The following is a 22,115-nucleotide window of genomic DNA, read 5'->3' as shown; positions in this document are numbered from 1 at the left end:
AGTATTTAAACTTTTTCAGGTTGTTAATTATGTGTGACATGGTGCCAGTGTCCATTATTAATCCTTTCTGTTTTAATACATAGATCTGATGCTCATTCATTCTGAAGACAAATGTGTGATCATCCACGTCAGTTGCTTGTTTCACATTATCTTTCTTCTTTTGTCTGCAGTTACTGTCCTTGTGGCTGGAGTTTTTGCATAAACTACACCACTGTCTCTGTCCTTTATATTCTCTCCGGCATTCTCGTGCCTTGTGTCCCTTTTGGCCACAGCTATAGCATGTAATCTCCGCTTTTACTCTTTCTCCAAAGCCACTTGCTTTCATCACGTTATCATTACTTACGTTGACATTAAATTTCTCAGTATGTTCATAGCTTCTCAACCTTGTTTTGAACTCACCAAAGCTCAACTTATCATCATCTTGCATGATGTGGACTGCAAATGGTTTAAAAGGTTCAGGCAATCCTTTCAGAATCATTACAATTAGTAATCCATCACTGAGCTTCTCCCCAGCATCTCAAAGCACTGTAATGGCCATTTCAGCCCGAATAATGTAATCTGTGACACTTTTACTGGCAGCTTTCTTGGGGCTTGTTAATTTGGTGTATAAACTAATTACCCATGGTTTTCCTTTTCCGGCATAGTGGTCTCTCAGGATCTGAAGCACTTCTCTACTGTCGTCTGCAGCTTCTCTCATGACGAGGGAAAACATTTGTCATCCAAGAACTGTATTAGTTCTGCATAGGCCTCCTCATTTTCCTCAGCATCACCTCCCTCCTCATTTTCGTCATCCTCTGCATCCTGCTGCACATTTCGTAGAATGGCATCTTTCAGCCCTAGCAAGTGCAGGTGTCCTAAAAACTTTGTCTCCCACAACTCGTAATTCTTTTCATCTCTGTCAAAACATAGTCTATGCCATTGGCTTCCTACTGCCCTCCTGGGCCCATAACCTGTTGGCGCTGTCATCTTAAGGGCAGGAAAGACGGATTAAACATACATTTATGGAGGAAAAATAAACACACGTGAACTCAATTAGTCTGGTGAAAAGGCAGAAGAAAAAGAACAACCCTCACATCCTCCCTTTATTGCAAAGCACATGATCACATGACCTCTCCACAACAGCAACAACATCAGTGTAAGAGCACACATACAATCATTCACTCTCTTTTATTATTATAAGCCAGCAAACATGCTACGGGCTGACATCATACTTATATAACAGTGAATAGTTATTAATGGAAAACAGTAGGAAGGTATCAGAGCATGGTGCGTTGGCCTTTTACATTGGAATACATGGCTAACATCAGATAAAGAAAGTCATTCTGTGAAAATTCATCAGCTCGCAAAGTAAGACAAAAGTCCTAAAAAAAGCCCTTTTATATGTCCTTGAAATTGGTCTTTGAATATTACATGGAGGAATGTCACTAAAAAGGGAAACTAAATCGTTTTGTATGATGCTTCATCTTCTAGCGGGGTAACCAGACTGCAGAATAAAAAGTACAACCAAATTCAGGTTTCCATCGCCCTCAGGCAGATCCTTGATATGCAGAGGATCTGGAACACATGGCGGTACTGGAGACCCTGCAGTGTCTTTAAATGTGCCTTCTTTGTGATCCGCCTATCTAATGTTCAGAATTTTCTTGCTAGATATGGCAAAAAGTATATGTGAGCAGACATCATGAGATCGATTCATTCATTCTTTGTCTGTGTATTGGGGAGGGTACATGTAGGTGCGTGTGCCTTTGGGGGAAGAAGTCAGTCGCCACTAGGCTTTACTAACTTCCTCTCTCATTAGTCAAGAGCAAAGTGACATTTCTTCTGATGTTAAAGCAAATTGCAGCCTATCTGAAGTGTATGGAGGGCACATTTTTAGATTTCCTGAAAATCAATGTTTATTGAGAGTGAGGTTGAGGAAGTGTGGAAAACAAAAATGCTTTCACAAATACGGTTTACTATATTGCAGTGGTTAGTCCTGTGAAACATGTAAAGCACTGAGTATATTTTAGCCTCCAGACTTGGCTTTAGTTCATATAATGATATTCATATCCTAAATAAAAGTACTGAAATAATTAAATATGCGGGAACTGCGGAAACCCATTGTGAAATTTGTACAGTTATAAGACTGAATTTCTGTATTTAGAAAACACTATTTTCACGCAAAAAATTGTACAGTAGGATCGCTGTAGGTGTAGACTGATAAACATCACATACCTTCAGATCTCGAGTCAATGATCAGCGAACTTTCCCCAGAGGACATTTCACCGCTCAAAGTCCTATATGTGTTTTCTTCATTCCTTAAAGACACATCTTCCTCAGTTTTTAGAAGTACTGCCTCAATGTTGCTGACCTTGCAGTTGATTCCACACCCAGGTACAGCTTGGAAATCGGCACAGTATCCTAATGCTTCTGTACCAAGTTCCTGAAATTCAAAACAGCACAAAACCACAAGACTAAGCAATATAATTTCTCACCACCACAGCTCAATAAGTGAGGCACTTTAAAGCAGAAACCATGTAAATATAGCCAGCTATTATGTTGCGATGGACTGCATGCTGAACCTAAGATCACCACTGGAACAGACAGAAGCTACACATTATTTGTAAGAGATACAGAATGTCTCATACTGGGTTTCTTATTCTTACACGAGGGTAGTGGGATCTGAGCAAGGCAGTAATGTAGAACTTTCATGACCTTAGTCTGCTGATCTAATGCAGGGCAGGAAGGCCAGTTGAAAAAAGGCCTGAGGAGGAAACAAACAGTGTGACAACAGCAATGCCTCGCCCACTGACATCAATAAACAGTGTGACAACAGCAACCCCTCAACCACTGACAGCAATCACTCAATGTTAAACAACATATAAAGCAGTGAGAACAAAAAAATGTCCAGATGGACCACAATTTATTACTTAGTGCTTTCATCCCAAAATGTAAAACTGGACTTTATCAGAACAACAATACAAAAACATAAAACTCTTAAATATCTTACCTAAACACATGAAATAAATCATGTGACTAAATTTGTTGTGAGCACATTATATGCAAATAGATTACTTTAAAATGCAATTAATAAATATTTCTATAATAAAACTGATTTCCAATTTAATAATCATAATATTTAGAACATTTTTAATTGATAATCTGTCATTTAGTCCAGGTGGGATAGTGGCTTGTAAACTTTATTTGTAAAAGCAATTCCATGTACAGTAGTATATTTTCCCATTACCATCCCCTTAAATTTTTGTATAACTTTTTGAGAACAAAAAAGATGATCGTGGAACATTAAATGTAGGTAGTTTGTTGTAATAGAAAGAGGGTATTAAGGTAGTACCTTAATCTTAACATAGGCACTAGTAGTTAAACATTTAGGTATAGTTAAGGGTGTGGAAGTACTGCAAGGGAGAAAATGTACAATATAGTGATGGTTTTACAGTACACCAGAGAAGGAGAGTTGAGAGGTCAAGTGAAAGAGGTGAGGTAGGAAAGACAATTAAAAATAGAGATGGTACAGAAACTTGAGGAAGTGCAGCAGTGAGGTGAACGTGTTTAAGAGTAGACTGAGAGGTAAAACGTTAAAGAAAATAAAAGAGGCAGCATTCAGTGCATGCTGATTTTGCCCACACTCTCTTCAAGGCACACTAAAACTAGGAAGCTGGACAAAGATTATAGTTATGGGAGAGGTGAATTTGGAAATCCACAGTGGGAACCTGTATATAATCAAATTAATGCCCAACAAATGTGTGCAATAATTAAAGAAGCCAAAACTCACCTTTGGGAAACTGATTTTGAGGAAGAGGAAAACACAGAATAGCACCCCAAAAGTACTTAATAAGCCAGTCTGTGTCCTCACTACCAACTGCTGAAGTAGAACTAAGTATTAGGTGTTGGGTATTGTGTATCAGGTATTGGGTGTTGGATGCTGAGTACTGGACATTGAGTATTGGGTGTTAGATATTGAGTACTGGGTGTTGGGTATTAGATATCAGGTGTTGGATAGCTGGTAATGGGTATTGGGTGTTGAGTGATGGGTATTTGGTATTGGTTGTTGGGTGTTGGATACTGGATGTTGGGTATTGGGTGATGTGGCTGAGCATCTTAGTGATCTCATTTGGCCATAAGCATAGTAAGAACCTATGCACCAGTGATGGTCCCAGATGCCCTGAGAACAAAATGAAGGAGACGAAGACATGTACACCCTTCCCTACGGCTGGGGTGCACTGAATCAAACAAAGCACAGTCTCTCACCTTTGACTTAGTGCTCAAGTGTGGTTATGAAAGGGGAGAGAAACTGTTGGTCTTTATGTAAAAGAGAAAGAGCCAATACATGAGTGAAAACACTGGGAATGGCAACAACAGCAAAGTTAGAAAGACTAGGTTGAGAATGTGGACATAAGGAAGGGAGAGCTGACAGAAACAATGTGACTCAAGGAAGTCCAAAAAGACTGGCATCCCAAGGAACCCACCATACTTGCTGGAACTAATACAAATAAAATGTTAATTGAGGGATTCCATTTACAGTTAAAAAAGGAGGGAAAAGCTGTCCAACAGTCATTTTCTAGTAAAACATTTATATAGTTATAGTAGTAAGGAGACTCAGGCTTTTCAGAAGAAGCAATACATGGCAGAATTAAAGGGAAACCTCATCTCCTACAGTACAGCTCAACCCTTAGTTTTATTTCCTCTCTACAGTATGGTTGCAGTATGATTTAGTGACTAGAAACCTACTTATAAAACTTTAAAAGCACGAAGAACTACTAATTTATCAGGCTGAAGCATTATGGTTTCAATGAACGTGTTTTAATGCTGCAACATATCAAATTAAAGGGGAGCAATGCAACAGAAGTAAAAAATTCAATGTATAAAGACATTTGTAAAATACTTTTGAGTAAAACACAGCAAGCACATTTCTCCACAATTCAAGATAAAAAAATCTTCCTATTAAAGGCAGTGGTGAATAGCAAAACTAGTTTTAGTGTCAGGTAGTAGCTCCTAGATTGCACTGATAACCACACTCTTCCTGAGGTGTCAAAGCTAAGAGTCTACTGCCAATTCTTAACAAAATCTGCAGTTTAGTTACTTTCTTTGGCTGGAGTTGTATAATTGCTGTGAATAGCTTGAAATAAGCTCTGACAGAAAAATATATGATGGTCATTCAGGAAACAAAACAGAAAGTACTTCTGCTACAGAAGTCATACAACATGCTTTTGATTCACACTAACTCCATTGTATGTCAATGCAATGGGAAGACAACACTTCCTTATGCCTAGAGTGAGTCATATAAAGAGGAGTAGAGATGGATTCTGGGAAGGGGACATGACTGCAGTAAAACAAGATCATGTTAATATGGCAAATCCCATGATGGCCATTTTGTTGAAAAACATTAGAATTTTATAACATGCATGTAGAGTGATCTCATGCATTAAAATAGCTCAGAAATCAAATATATACTGAAAACAAAAACATATTTTTGAGTTCCAAGGTGAAGTTTTCCTTAATCCAAGGTGCCAAGGTTAAAGGACTACTATTCTGTAAAACCTAACTAATAGTCATTGGCTATTTCAATGCATGACAATGGACACATCTAGACTATTTTGGCCAAAGGATAATCATGTTGTACTTGACCATTCTTTTGAGTTAGGAATTGGATATGCACACAAAAGATTAAGAGTTCTGCAAATTTATGGTATGCACACAATGGCTGAACAGAGGCTGATATAACAAGGTCCAAGGCTGGGGTGGTGCATACGACTGATAAAAACACCAAAAGTACAAGCAACAATGGTATAGGCTCAAAGAGAACAGTGCAAACTTTGCATTCCATTGCTACATTTCTTTACTAAGTTCCACCACTACTATGATAAACAGATATCGTTGTTTAAGTCATTGTTTTATCATCATCATCATCATCAGATCCCCTTTTCCCATTTTTCTACATGGGGTCAGGGTATCGTGTTAACTGTCGCCAACTTTCTCTATTCAGTGCCACACTCCTGCCTTCTTCAACACTCATGCCTGACTGTCACAGATCTCTCACACAATCCATCCACCTCTTTGCTGGACGCCCTCACTTCCTCTTACCTTCTTCCTGTCTGTCCCAAATTTTCCTCACCAGATTGTCTTCTGCTTTTCTACACATGTGCCCAAACCATCGTAATCTGTTCTCTTTGATCTTTTCTGCAATTGGAGGTACTTTGGCTTCTTATGTCCTCATTTCTTCGTCTGTTCCACAGTGTGCATCCTGTCACCTTTCTCAGGCACTTTATTTCCATCACCTCTAGCTTCAACTGTTCTGCCTTTACTGCCCAGGTTTCTGTACCATACAGTAGTACTGGTCTTCTGTCATAGACTACACCTGATACTCTATGCCAGTTGGCTGCAGCCCCTCTGATTCTAGCTTTGACCTCTTCATTCAGACTACCCTTCTCCTCAACTTTTCCTCCCAGATACTTGAAGCTGTTTACCTGTTCCACTATCTTCCCTTATATCTCTATTCTCAGCTTCTTCTGATTTTCCCAATTTGCTGCCATTACCACCATCTTATCTGTGCTTAGTTTCATCCCATGTGCCTTCAGATTTACATTCCATTCTCCTATCCTTTGCTGAAGTTCTAGCTCAGAGTCTGCCTGTACTGGCACATCATCTGGATACAGTAGTTTTGTTGATCCATCCCCTCCAACCTGTTTGCTAATGTAGTCCATCACCAGTATGAACAGCAGTGGGCTCAGAGCTGAACCCTGATGTACACCCACACCCACTGGGAACCCCTCTGCGAGGCCGAACATTTTTCGTACTTGAGTCATTGGGTCCTTGTACATAGCCTGCACTAATTCTACCAATGTTTTTGGGACTTCAAACCTCCACAGTACTGCCCAGATCAGCTTTCTTGGGACCTTGTCATATGCTTTCTCCAAGTCTAGAAATGCCCAGTTGGACTCTCTCCTCATCTCTAGCTTCTTCTCAAGTATCTGTCTCAATGCAAACATCAGGTTAGTTGTGCTGCATCCTGATCTGAATCCAAACTGCTCATCTCCTGTCTTACATTCTACTACTCTGCATATCCATTTATTAATCACCCTCTCCAGAACTTTCATGCAATGTGGTAGGAGTTTGATGCCTCTGTACTGCCCACAGCTGTGGATGTCCCCTTTGTTCTTGTACACTGGCATGAGTATGCTTATTCTCCAGTCATCTGGGATATGCATTTCTCCCCACACTGTTATTAGTTCCCTCAGGAGTCATTTACCTCTGTACTACCCACAGTTGTGGATGTCCCCTTTATTCTTGTACACTGGCATGAGTATGCTTATTCTTCAGTCATCTGGGATACACTTTTCTCCCCACACTGTTATTAGTTCCCTCAGGAGCCATTTCTCACCTATCTCACCTAGCATCTTTATCATATTTGCTGTGACCTCATCTGAGCCTGCTGCTTTCCCTGACTTCATCTTCCTTAGTGCTGTTCTTACTTATTCTAGGGTGGGCTCCTCTTCTTCTCTCATTGTAGGCTGTTTCTGTGCCAGATGCAGGAAATAGTCTTTCTATCTGCCTTTGATGTCTTCTGGGCTGGTGAGCAGGTTGTTGCTGGCATCCCTTATGAAGGGTGTCTGACTATCTTCTTTATCTTTGTCTTTGCCTTGCAACCTGATATAGTTTATTTGTGCCCCTTACTGAGTCACTTTCCAGAAGTTGGTAGAGTGCCTCCGATGCCGTATACTTTCCAGAAGATGGTAGAGCACCTCCGATGCCGTATTCTTTGCTATTGCAACTTCTTTATTAGCTTCTTTGATAGCCAATCAGTAGTCCTTCCTAGCATGGTCAGTTTTTTCTATCTCCCACTTCTTCCTGCACTCCTTTCTTTTGATAACTTTCTGGACTTCTGCATTCCACCACCAGCTTTCCTTATGTATCTTATTTCCATACCCGACTTGGCCACATATCTTTTCTGTAGTCCTAATACATGATGTTTTTAGGAACTGCCATTCTTCTTCAACTCCACCTATTTCCTCCTCTTCCTGGGGTGCTAGAGCCCTGAGTAATTCCTTGAACTGTTGTACTTTTTCTCCAGTCAACTTCCAGGTCTTCAGCCTGGTCTCTGTTGACCTTGCAGCCTTCTCTGACCACTGCTTTCAGCTGATTGTGGCAACTAGTGGTTTATGCTGTGGGCCGACTGTTTCCCTGGGGATGACTTTGCAATCATGGATTCTGCCCCAGTGCCTTTTCCTTACTAGGAGGAAGTCTACTTGAGTTGCATGTTGACTACTCTTGTATGTGATTTTGTAACTGTCTCTCTTTCTGACCCATGTGTTGGCTACTATCAAGCCATTTGCCAGACAGAAGTCTAGAATGGGTTCTCCTTTATTCCTGTTGCCCCACCCATGTGGCTCCAGGCAATCTTCATATCCTGTTCTGTCAGTCCCAATATGTGCACTCAAGTCACCCATTATCAACACTAATTCCTTTTGTCCTGCTTTATCTAGTATATCCTGCAACTGCTGTCTGAATGCACTCTTTTTCTCACTATCACAACCCTGCTGTGGGGCATAGGCTGAGATTATACATACTGCCCTATCATTACACTGGAGTCTGACTGCCATGAGTCTGTCATTAATTCTGATGATATCCCTTACTGCCTTCTGAAGCCTTTCTCTCACCACAAATCCTACTCCATTTATAGCCTGCCCTCCACCTGAGTAGTAGACTCTCGATCCCAAGCCAAGTGGCTTTGCTGCAGTGCCCTTCCATCTCATCTCCTGGATACATAGGATGTCCAGCCTCCTCCGTATCATCATGTCATCCACTTCCAAGCTGCATCCTGTCAGTGAACTTACATTAAGTGTAGCAGGCAGGTTGGTTGGTTTTATGTCCAGCTTTTGCTCAACCAAGCTATCCCAGGTAACCCAGGCTGGGCAACTAGACACCGGCCAGCCAGTAGCTTATTGACCCAGGGCTGCTGGGCTTTATGGTGGGCACACACTGGCAAATGGGGGCACATATACCTCTCCCACCATTAGCATGGGTCCCTGGCATGAGTCAGAGTAGGCCGGGTCCTCAACCCACTTATCACCGGTAACTACCCATGCTCATTTTTGGTGACATGGCAACATTAGTCAACATGACTGAATCACCTAGAGTTATATTTTACAACGTCAAGTGGCTAGCCCTGCCACAGCGCGCAGTCTGTGATCCATGTTCCCCTATCTTGAGGATACTGCGCACCACAGTAGATGCCCAAAGCAATTGGTCTATACAACTCTTCCCCTATAGGGCACCATGTAGAGTTTGTGCTGCTGCCCACAGCTCCATTCATTCGTGAGTTTGAGATGGAAACACTCAGCATATTGTTTGGACATGGGATAAACCCCATGGAGACACAGGGAGAACATGCAAACTCCAAACAGGCATTGGTCTGAGGTCAGGATTGAACCTTGTACCTTGTGCATGGGAGGCGAAGACCTTAACCACTAAGCCATCTGCTTTATCTCAGTGAGAGTTGCTTACATGAGGGGAACACTCCTAGTGTACAAGTGTTTCAAATCATTCAGGTCAGCAGCACATCCCAGTGAAGCTGGCACACTTTAATGTACACTGATTCAGCCTGCAGTGAATGCTCCCTGTTAGCAAATATAGCTGGAGTATAGAAGTCAATATTACATTATGACTCAATGAAGGAGCTTTAAAAATATCAAGAATTTAGTTAAAAAAAGCAGTTGAGAGCTCTTTAAACATGAAGCTTGGACCTGCAATAAACATAAGTGAACAAACTAACTAGTGACTTCTAATTTTGGAGGGTGAAACTAAAACAGCAAATTCAGCAGGCACTCCCACACAGTAATAATCATAAACCTTAAACAAAAAGGTTATCACATTTTCAAAGCAAAGCAGTCACTAACAACATAATAAATTGAATTACTCAATGCCAATTTGAGCTGTAACACTGCTGCAGAATGAAACTGCGAGAAAATTCAAATACAGAAGCTGTAGAAAACCTTAATCTGAATTTATACTAAGAAGTAGGAAGTGAGGTAATGTTCTTTATTTTAAGAATTGTGCAGACTGAAAGACTAAAGAATAGAAGGAAGTCTAAAAAGAATGGTGTACTGGGAATATATCTTGGTTGAAATGTATGAAAATAAAAATGGCATTCAGATGAATCCTTGTCTGGTTACAGAAAGAAAGAGCAGCTGATTCTTACAGATATAGAAATGCCGGAAAAGATAATTCCACACAAATATTAGAATACCTAAAAAAATGTGAATAACACATCTCTAGACATAGAGGAAGGGTAAGTACATCTCTGTGGATTCTGATAAATATGATGTATTTACAGCATGGTATGAGGGTTTAGTCTGGACTGGTGCCAGCTGCTGGCCATCCCAAGAGGAATATTACTGGGACTATGTAGATGGAAGTCCTGGGTCCAGTTCACCAGTGGCAAGGGCAACACCCACCTCTGATGCCCCGATGGTATGGACATCCAATAGAGTGAATCTAAAATCTGCTGCAGGACAGGTTGATGAGTGGTGACCAGCACATCAATACCTCATCAACTTCCATGTCCACCATCTGTTGCACCTCTGGTTGAGCCAGGGTGGGTGATTAGGGTAGGCTAACTGCCTAAAATGGGTAAGAATGCACCTAGAGAAACACTACCACCCTGTTTGCTCGTCTTAGATGCAGCCTCCTCCAGAGCAGTATCAGACAATGGAGGACACACCTGTGTCTCAAGGGTACTATCATGAACAAAAGAAGGGAGACAGAAAGGGAAAGGTGTCATTACTAAGATGTTCTACTACTACAAATAATATAAGTACAGGTGAGGAGGTAAGAGTCCCATACACATTGCTACACTGAAATCCTTTGTTGCCTCCTGCAGCAGGCAACAGCATTCACCTCACAACCTGCACATTCAAAAAGACACATGGAATATACTAGCTATCCCACACAGCTGCAACTCACATACAGACAGAAGTGCAAGTGTACAGCTATACTTGTATGTACAAAACAGTTGAAGTCTGAGAAGATGCCTACACCCTCTGAAAGCAAGTACACTACCACATGTATATGCAGTGAATCAAAAGGCTGAGATGGTATCCACATCAGTAAAAGCAGCTAAACTACCACACATTTAAGCAATCAAGCAGGTGTTTGAGATAGTGCATACAGGTAGTGCATACAGGTAGCGAAAGTATTCAGACAGCTATATCTAGGACTCCTGCCCACAAAGTGCCACAGTTCCACAGCAACAGCAGCCAACAACAGCACCCAGAGCAGACATACAGACACCCACATCTATCAACCAGACACATCCTGGTATCTCAGAGGATCCAAACCTTATTAATAACACTGCTGTGAAAGTCAGAATACAAATGGCAAACATCTGCTATAGGATTCAGAACATTCATTGCCTCCCCTGTGCTTCCCACATCTCAAGAATTTTGGTGTAGTATCACAGGTCATCGTACCCACACTTTACTTCCTCAGTAGTTCGGGCGATACCAGTAGATCTGCTTTGATATACCTGACATCCATCTTATGAAATGAACCCACATACTATCCCAACAGCTGCTTCCTATGCTGGATCTGTAAGCTGTATAACATGGCCATTGCTTCCTTCTCATGCTAAGCAGGCATTCCGTGTGGGGTGCTAGAATTAGCAGCCATTGCCATGATTATGCAGCCAAACAAAATGGCATACTGAGATTCATACTTTAAATTTGACTTTGAATTACATGTAACATTGAGTGCCAAGACACCAAAAAAGAAAAAAAAAAGACTAAATATTCAAGAAAAGAGCAAATCTCAAACTTTTCTCTTTTAAACCTTTTTGCTTCCCCCCCAGGAACTTATATATATCAAATACCAGCCACGCGGCAACAGTAACCCCCACCCTTTCCAGTACAAAAAACAACTACTCCAGTTTCTCCCTGAACCCAGTCCCCACTAATACAATTGCTAAACTCCTCAAAAAAATTAAACTAACCACACCAGCAGCTGGCAACCAACCTGCTGATTTCCTACAGATTACAGCAGATGCCACAGCCTATCCTGTGGCCATCCTCATAAACAGGTCATTAACAGACTGCAAAGTACCCCACTCTTGGAAAATATCTCACATTATACCATTGCACAAAAAGGGTCAATCCCTTGAGCTTACCAACCACCGCCCCATAGCAATTCTATCACCTCTATTAAAAATATTAGAGAGAGTAGTTCATACCCAGCTTAAGCATTACCTCCAAAAGAACAACCTACTATCCTCATCCCAGGATGGCTTTAGACCTTCCCATAGCACTACCACAGCACTGCTTTCATTTCCAACATTGTTAATCACCATGGAAACAATGGTCTATTCATATCCTCCATATTCTTAGACTTATCCAAAGCCTTTGATATGGTTAACCATAGTATGCTCCTAGAAGCCCTAGCTACCCTTAACATAAGCTCCCCCACCATATCCTGGTCCAGTAACTATCTATCAAACCATCAACAGGCAGTTTTATGGCAAGACCAACTGTCCCCCTTACTACCAGTAGCAATAGGTGTCCCACAAGGGTCCATCCTCAATCCCTTGCTATTATTACTATTTACTAACCAGATAGCATCATCCTTACTCTCTGCTTCTATAGTGCAATACACAGATGACACCACTATTATATGTGCCGATACCTCTCAACCTCTTAGAATAAGAAATCTGTACAAAGAAATGAAAAAAGTGATACAAATAGGGACAATTTTTAAATATTGCTCTTACAAACTTACAAAGTTGATAGAATAACAGGTTTTGCATTACCATGAATTTTCTTAAGAGTATGAAGTCTGAAACTCAAATGTCTGTTATTATTTTCTAACTTCAATCTTTAATGATTTGCCACTAATTTGCCAGAAAAACACAATTTTATGATAAACGGACCAAAAATATAAGGCAAAAAATCTGGACATTCTGCGAAAATCTGTACAGTTGAGAGGTATGGGCCCGCACCCACCCTGACCGAACTAAAAACCATCACCCAAAATAACTTTACCTTAGCCGAAGAATGGTTCACCAACATCAAACGTATACTCAATCCTCAAAAAAAAATAAACTTATTCTCTTTAGCCCTGGTAGATCTCCTCCAGTAAATAATAATTTTGCCATAAAATCTAAAGATAATACACTAATCACCCCAACAACTCACACTAAGCTATTAGGCATAGAAATTGACAATAATCTGAAATTCGACATCCATATAGCCCAAACAATCAAGAAGGTCAACAAAAAGATTGGACTCCTTTATAGGAACTGTCAGTTCATGACTAAACACACCAAAGTCATTATTGCTAGAACCCATCTGCTATCCATCCTCCTTTATGCCTTCCCTATCTTTATCAACCTTTGCCACACCGAACTAACCAAGATGGAATCTTACTACAACAAGATTTCCAAGTTTGCTGCTGAAGCCACTCATAGGTCCCATCACTGTCCAGCCCTCAAGTAACTGAACTGGCTTGAGTTTCCACAACTCGTCCTACTCAACCAACTCACAATTGCACATAAGCTATACTACCTTCCTGATAAAACTCCTGCCCTTCAGCAACTAATTCACCCCTAACCCCCTCCAAAACCTTAAAATCTATGAATTTGAACCACATAAATGTCATTAAACACAATAATGAGGCTGGCAAATCTCTCTTTGCCTGCTTTATTGCCAGAACCTGGAATGCTCTCCCAAAAACCTTGACGAGTGGATGGGAAACAGAAAGTTTACCCCAGGGATCACTTCAATGGCTCTGCTGGATAGAGGCACAGGGAACTAATCTAAGGGGGTGGCGAAAGCCAACACATTCCAGCTAGGCTTATAAATGCCTTTGGGCAGATAGCCTAGTACCTACCTATGAACTTATGAACCTATAAATCACCTAACTTCTACAACCTCTGCTTCCCAGTTCAAAAAACTTTTCAAAACCCACTACATAAAAAACTGGCTTTGCCCATGTCCCCGTCCCCCCCCCCCCAGGCTAGGCCATACCAACCCACTGTTGCTGGGATTCTACTAACTATAAAATTGTGGCTCTCCACCTCCCATTCTTTCTGCTTGTTTACCCAAGGATAAAGCCCCTATATTTCTAAAACAAACAAACAAAAAATACTAAATACTTAACTCACACTCAGCTATGTTAGTATTTACTCACTTTTGAGGAATGAAGGTCAGCAGGACTAAGACAGAATATTTGTGTGTGAATGAGAGGGAAGAGAGAGGAATTGTGAGGATGCAAGGAGTAGAGGTGGTGAAGGTGGATGAGTTTAAATACTTGGGATCAATAGTTCAGAGTAATGGTGAATGTGGAAGAGAGATGAATGAGAGTACAGGCAGGATGGAGTGGGTGAAGAAGAGTGTCAGGAGTGATTTGTGACAGACAAGTACCAGTAAGTTAGAAAGGGAAGGTCTACAAGAGGGTAGTGAGACCAGCTATGTTATATGGGTTGGAGACCGTGGCATTGACAAAAAGGCAGGAGTCAGAGCTGGATGTGGCAGAGTTAAAGATGTTAAGATTTACACAGGGTGTGACAAGGGTGGACAGGATTAGGAATAAGTATATTAGAGTGTCAGCCCAGGTTGGAAGGTTTGGAGACAAAGCCAAAGAAGCAAGATTACGTTGGTTTGGACATGTGCTGAGGAGGGATGTTGAGTATATTGGGAAAAAGATGCTAAGGATGAAGCTACCAGTTAACAGGAAAAGGGGAAGGCCTAAGATAAGGTTTATGGATGTGGTGAGAGAGGACATGCACGTGGTTGTTGTGACAGAGCAAGATGCAGAGGACAGGAAGAAATGGAAACAGATGATCCACTGTGGCGACCCCTAACGGGAACAGCTGAAAGAAGATGATTAGTTATTTTAAAAAAATGTATTTTATCCTAAGTACGCTCAACTGTAAAGAACTCCTGTATTATTTTATCTTGTCAATGTGTATCTATTAGATTGTATTCTAAGTATGCTCAACTGTATAGAGCTACTGTATGATTTATCCTGTCAATATGTATCCATTGTATTCTACTGTATTTGGAGCTTTTCTCCCCAGGGCTCCGCTGAAAATGGACCTGTGTCCAGTCGGTCCTTCCTGGTAAACAAATGTAAAATAAAATAAAATAAATAAAATTTCAAATCCCAGACTGCCATTTCTCAGAATATTCCCTTTTCTCTGAGGTGTCAATTTCAGACTTGATATGTGCCTGTTTTGCTTTTTTTTTTTTTTTTTTTTTCGGCCAGTCCGCATTTTCCTTTCAAACAGGTAGACTGACATGCACAGACTCGTTACAGGTGTATGCCATGGAGACATTTAGTGGATGTTTGGACAGTGAATCCCTTGTTGACACTACCCCCATGCCCACGGTCACCAATGGCCTCTTGTAGGCACATAGCCATGCCGTTTTGGAAGCTCAGTCTTGACTCATACAGCCATACTGAAAACAGGGGTGACTACATCAAAACTTATTGAATGTACAGTATGTGATCAGCTGTTTGAAATAAATTAAATGGGTATAGATAACTGCCTTCATGTGGGGATGAAAAGCAACAATCCCACTTCACGACCTCCCAGGAAAAACATTCACTATTTTCTGTTCTTTGAGAAGACATATGATGCATACATGCATACCTCTCAAATGTCCAGATTTTTGCCTCATATTTTGGTCTGTTCCTCATAAAATTTGTGGTTTTCTGGAAGATCACCGATGACTGAAGTCACTAACTAATTATATACATTTGAGTTTCAGACTTCACATCCCTCAGAAAATGCACACTAACACAAATCCTGTTATTCTAGCGACTTTCTAAGTTTGTAATAGCAAAATTTAAAAATTGTCCATAGTTCTGGGCCTTGCCCCCCTATTATTTTAGGCTTTGGCCACATTTCTTGTGCTAAAAGATTGAGAGGTATATACTCCACACCTCTGCCCTCAACAGAAATAGCAATGTATTGGGAGAATGAGTGATATAATAAATGGAACCTTAGAACAACAGAACAAACTCCAAACAACATGATATAGCAAAACTAATTGATAGCATTTTTTAAAGCAGTCCACACCTTTCAAAAATCATTGCAGTAATGACCATGTCACAAACAAGCAAAGCACCAACAGCAGAGAAGTCTCTTATATAATCAGTACCTGTTTTATTTATTAGTTAAGTTATTCCATTTCCAGTACTGGAGTTATACTGTTCAGGGTTACAGGGAGCAGAAGTCTATTCCAGCAATTGACTTGTCAAAACATAATTTTACAGAGAAAGTTCAAATGAAAGTCAAAAAGATGATGCATTTGAAGTCTATAACATTCACCAATATCGTCATTCTCTTCTGAGAACTAGACTGCAAATGTCCACATCTCTACTCTCAAGTACCCTTTTAGGGACTCAAACATCAGGTAAAAAAAAACACATGCTTGATAAACTGGTACCACTGAAACTACATGAGTACCCCCACTGAAACTCAAATAACATGAACACCCACACTGAAACTCACCCCCATCAATCTAACAGCCAACGATACTATTAAAATATCACATTGAAATACCACTGCAAAATCATTAAATTGTATAAATTATGAATATAAATAATGTAGTACAAAACACCACAAAATACTCGGAGGAGCAATTAGACAACTGTTCTCCTCATGAACATTTCTACAGAATGTGAAAGCAGTAACTTATTACTTCAAAGTGTAGTAGTCTCAAATGTTTGGGGCATTACAATCCTATGCCTAAATAAATGCAAGTTTGGAAGTAAATCAGTTACTTCCAAAATGTCCCAAAAAGTGCACACATATAACTCAAAAATAATAAAAAGTGTAATTATAAATCCATTGACTATGACATAACCCTGTTCAAACACGGGTGATATTTATTCAGTCTTTTAGGCAGACAAGTTACAAATTATCAAAAAAGGTTAAGACCACAGTGGTTTAAATCTATGAGTGTTAAAACAGCCACAGAAATACCTTTGAGGTAAGATCAAAATAATCAAGGAATGAATGAATGGGACACATGCAAGTTACATCTTTTATGGAAGAAATCGGTCTGTGGTGCCAGTAATGAGAAAGACATATCGAAGAAGTAACTCATAACATAAAGTAACATGAAAAATTGTACAGTAAAGAGATTAACAGAAGTATTAAATTAGACGTTTTAAAAGAATGCCTGCATGCGCACAGGGGTGAATACACACACGCATACACACACACACACACACACACACACACACACACACAGAATACACACACACATACACACACACACGCACACACGCACACATGCACACACACACACACACACACACACACACACACACACACACACACACACGCACACTAGAGTGGAACTCCCATATGGCTTTTGACAGAATTGTGCTGGTTGTTGTCATTACTTGGATTGTTCTTATATCACTGTCTAGAAAGTTTTGGCATGATCTAATTTCTGTAATGGTAGCATGCTTCTCAACTGTCCAGAGTTTTGCAAATTTCCAGACTTTTGCCTCATAGTTTTAGTCTGTTCCTCATAAACTGTTATGTTTTTTCTGGTAAATCAAAAACAAAAATCACTGAAGACTGATGTCACTAAATGACAAAAATTTGAGTTTTAGAAAAGGTATGCTAATTCAAAACCTGCTATTCTATCAACTTTCTGAATTTATAATCTCTCCCTGGTTTTGGGCTTTTGTTCCACAATTATTTTTGGATTTGTCCAGAATGTTTGTGCTAAGAGGTTAAGAGGTATGGATGGTAACTTTTCCTGTAAGCCTTTATTACAGAGGTCCCTCTGTAGAAGGTTGCATGTTGCATATAAACCTAAACTGTGTGTACCATGGCTACTTTGCACAGAGTGCCAACTTTATAACACTGAATGCAAGTTTCACTTCCTCTCTCAATTTCCCAACAGTTACTCTATGAGTTTATCTTACTCATGAATTGAAAGTCTTAAGCAAAAACTAAAAAATGAAACTGCAAAACCATTTTTGATTTACTTACTGAATATATGGCACTTGATGCATGCCAGTCTTTTGCAAAGTGAAGCTGTACGAGTGTGCAACAACAGGATCCCCCCAAGAAAATGGATAAGAAAACATGAAAAACAATAGGATAGTTCAGAATGTGTACCTCCTTGCAGTACTTTGTAACAGCCATTCCTAAGGGGTGTTCACTGTTGGCCTCAGCAGTACCGACAATGGCAAGTACCTTCTTCAGGGCTAGGTGGACCATGTCTCCAAGTATAAGCATCCTCATTACTTTGGGAACCCCATGGGTAATAGTGCCAGTTTTATCAAACATGACTGTCTTAATCTGCAAGAAATAATTAGCAAACACTTTGTTACATTTTGTCTGAAAAAAACATATATTTTGTTCAGCATGTAAAATTATTATCCAGTTCATTACAAGACTGTCTAATAGCATTCCTTATGACAATGCTTCGATGTTACTGTACATTTGGGCAAATGTATATTTGTTCTTAGACATATCTGTGGATTCAATATCTTCTGAAAGGTTTCCTACAAGACCAGCAAAAACTACCAAATTAAGAAAATTATAAAAAGTTGCAACTGAAATATAGAGGTGAGTCTTTAACAGCATTCTTAAATATTTCTAATTTTGCATCAATAAAACATTGCATTATTCTGAAAACATTTTCAATTCAGCTCTTCCTACTCGAATTTAAAATGGCGTGCATACACTGTATGAAATATGATGCATCTTAAGCATTCTACCTCCAATCCATTCGTACAGATTTCTAGTTTAATGCTATAGGCAGGCAGGTATTTCAAGCAAATTGAAAAGTGAACCTATACATTTTGACTACCTTCATTTAAAGATAACTGGTATAGGACAAAAGTCGTCAGAGATGAACAAGGAAAACCTTTCATCACTTTAAGTCATTCATTGAATGAATGTGATTTTCTTAATAATGTTAAATGTTCTTAGTAATGTTAAGTGAGCCAAAGGATCAGTTGTGAAGCTTATGATTTACTTCCAGAAGCCTGATTACTGTAACTCATGATGATATGTCCCATACCAGGATTTTTATCATTTTGCAGTCTTTTCTGTCTTCTGTGCCTGCTGATTATTAGGCCAGTACTGTAGATGTCATCACCTGTTCTTTCCCCTTTACAGAGTGAGAGCATGACAACGTCAGTGCCATCATTGTCAACATGGTCAAAGCTCCAAGTGGTTGGGCAAGCAGTGAAGCAGTCTGACGTGTGGTAGTCACAAATGTGACTGACATTGTCCCACAGTCACACAACCCTTGTATGCACCCTTATATGCAGATACCTATGCCCTTCTACAGTCTACAACAGAGACTATAGGTAGACTGCATGTTCACATCCTAACCATCTTAAATATCTAGCATTTCCCTCTGATAACTCTATAATATACTAAGTTATAACTTCTGCTGTAATCAGATAGCTCTACACATTTTATTACAAAATTCAGAAAATTATACCACTATGAGAGGAATGATTACCACTGCCATCTGATATAACATTTAAGTGAAACTGTTCTTTTTCATAACAAATATTCTCCACGTTAAGAAATTTAAGTATGGTTGTAAAAGATAAAATATATTTATTTTTAGTGGAGCATTAGGTTATTCTCCAGAAAAGCTTGCACATCAAGTTATGGGTTCAGGACTTGTGAAAGTCCAGTGGGATTTTACAATTTTACAAGGTTTCTAGCCATTCAGTTATCATAAGCCCAGTTATCTTACACTCACTCCCAAAGTCAGAGCTAACTTATTAGCCATATCTGCTGCACTACAGGTCAAAGACAGTTTAAATGACCATGGTGTTGCTTATACTCAGACTGGGGCTACTATTAGAGACCAACAAATGACATTTTCTCACAGCAACAGCATATGTAGAAGAATTTTTTTTTGTTTGCTGGCAAGGGGAATTGTCATCCATTTTTTCCACCAGAGAATCTATCATCCATTGTAACATCACTGAAATTGGAATACATATGTACTGCCACTGAATCATAAACAGAATGAGCGAATGAGCCTGAGGCATCACACAGGTTAAGAGGCATGGCATCGGCTGCATCACTAGTGAGTCTTTTCCTGAAATAAGCTGGACACAGACTGTTAATTAGGACAGGAATGTTAAAACTGTTTAGTGAACTGCTTTTGTTGTTCTGTTTGGAGAAGGATGAGAAAAGCTGGGGGATGACCCACCCTTACAGATACAAATTACACGGTTTGCATAGTAAACTGTTCAAAAACTGAGGATACAGAAACTTCCTTGATGTACACTTATAAGAATGGAATTTATTTATTAGGTTTAGTCAAATCTCAATTCAAAGGAGATGTAGTATTTTTAAATGAGACCCCAAAACTGTGGGAGAAGAGAAGTTTCTCTTTACTCTCAAGATTACACAATATCAGTAGTACTAAATTTAGAAATACAAGGTTGTGGGGTATACTTTTTATTATACTATGAAAGCTGGCATTGTCATTCTGTTTCTTTGTGGTTTGTTACTCTAATGTAACTCAGTTTCATCAATGCTTAGTACTAGGCTAATTGCCCTCGTGGGACATTTTAAGCCTAGACAATTACCCCCTGTGAGAATCAAACCCTTGTACCTGTAAAATAAACACATTAACCATTATGCCAACCTCCCACCAGTTTGTGGAATTACTATGGATCCAAAAGACTGATACATATTTAGGAAGAACAAGACAATTATCACTGTATACTGAGGCACAGGACCAGGACAGAAGGGAGCAATGAATGCTGATTGACAGACTGCTGGAACCACTTCCATTCATGCATCTGATAAAAATATGTTTGGCAACAGGAAGGTAATGGAAGCACAAAGTAGATGAAAGAGGACTACAACAATGGCTGGTCATGACAACAGAATCCACTGTACAGTTTACATACTGACAACTTACAAACCAGAAATTTAGGAAGTGAGGCATAATGATGAACTGCAGAAAAAATGGGACAGAGTTACAAGGAGTGGTGTTTTATGTAGTCTAAATAGCTGTTTTCATCTTTCTGTCCCAAGGGGTCGATGATGAAGCATTTAATGACAGTGGAAATAGTGTGGGAAGAAATAGCCAGGGAATTGTTATGGCTAGGCTTGTATAGGCCCTAGGGCTGATAGCCTAGTACCACCCTATGAACCTATGGACAGTACCATAATGTCTTCACCCCAAGGTTGTCTTTGGCTGGCTCAGCTCATGTACATAGAGTAATGGTATTGGTTCATGTTATGTGCAAACCCATCAGACTGTGGAGAAAACAAATGTCTTTGAATCTGTAGTCTGTACCCCATTTCTCCATGTTGACCTTATTACCTCACAGGCACATTGACAGTCACTTGCTCCTGTTTTATGTATTCTATTTCACTTCTATAATAAAAAAATGCAAAGCAAGAGGGAATAATACTGAATATTATTGGACATTCTTGGATACTGCATTTCAAATGTACAATGTTGGTTTGTTTTGAAGCATGCTTGGTGGAGTTTTTCCTGGCCTCTCAAGGTCTTACTAAATACATCAGTACTTATTTACAAATTAGTTTTTAATGATCCAGGATATCAAAATGTCCTTGAACAGTATATGGCAGCATTGTCAAATTAAGGATTTATCATATAAAATGCAGCATATTGCATTAAAATGCTTCTGTAACAAAAGAAAAAGAAAGAAGCAATACAGTTTTTGAAATAAATGGAAAAGAAACACTTACATAACTAGACTTAAATCAATGAGGAGGTATCATTAGTAAAAATACTAAAACCTTTACCTTGTGTGTTATTTCCAGAGGTTCTCCCCCTTTAATAAGAATGCCATTCTGAGCTCCAACACCAGTGCCTACCATCACGGCTGTGGGAGTGGCTAATCCTAAGGCACATGGGCATGCAATTGCTAAGACTGTAATTGATGTCTGAAATGCAAACCTTACTATGATTTCTGTTTTAGAAATGTGTTGGTTGTATCCCTGTAATTAAAGTAAAGAAGAATATTAAGGCAACATTATCAAATAGTGTGATAAAGTATTGCATATTCAAATATACAATACAGACTGAAAACATTAACAAGTATGATAGTATGACCGATTCACTTAACTGAGGTGTTACTGAATAGCATGG

The 22,115-nt window shown here is 39.6% G+C and overlaps 1 protein-coding gene across 1 annotated transcript in view; it reads right to left on the bottom strand.

The window, feature by feature from the left end:
- Positions 1-22,115, bottom strand: part of ATP7B (ATPase copper transporting beta) — a 649,813-nt gene that overhangs the window by 145,706 nt on the left and 481,992 nt on the right. Inside the window, exons 13-15 of the mRNA XM_044071673.1 lie at positions 21,770-21,964; positions 18,125-18,307; positions 2,212-2,419 (exon numbers count right to left, since the gene is read on the bottom strand). Of these exons, the coding sequence (XP_043927608.1) occupies positions 2,212-2,419; positions 18,125-18,307; positions 21,770-21,964 (586 nt within the window). The remainder of the gene's footprint in view (positions 1-2,211; positions 2,420-18,124; positions 18,308-21,769; positions 21,965-22,115) is intronic.

This window comes from Protopterus annectens, chromosome 5.part0 (assembly GCF_019279795.1).
Source record: "Protopterus annectens isolate FY-2018-M chromosome 5.part0, PAN1.0, whole genome shotgun sequence".
In the NCBI taxonomy this organism is placed as follows: Eukaryota; Metazoa; Chordata; order Ceratodontiformes; family Protopteridae; genus Protopterus; species Protopterus annectens.
The sequence above is the reverse complement of the archived record's forward strand: the minus strand, read 5'-3'. Positions and strand labels throughout refer to the sequence as shown.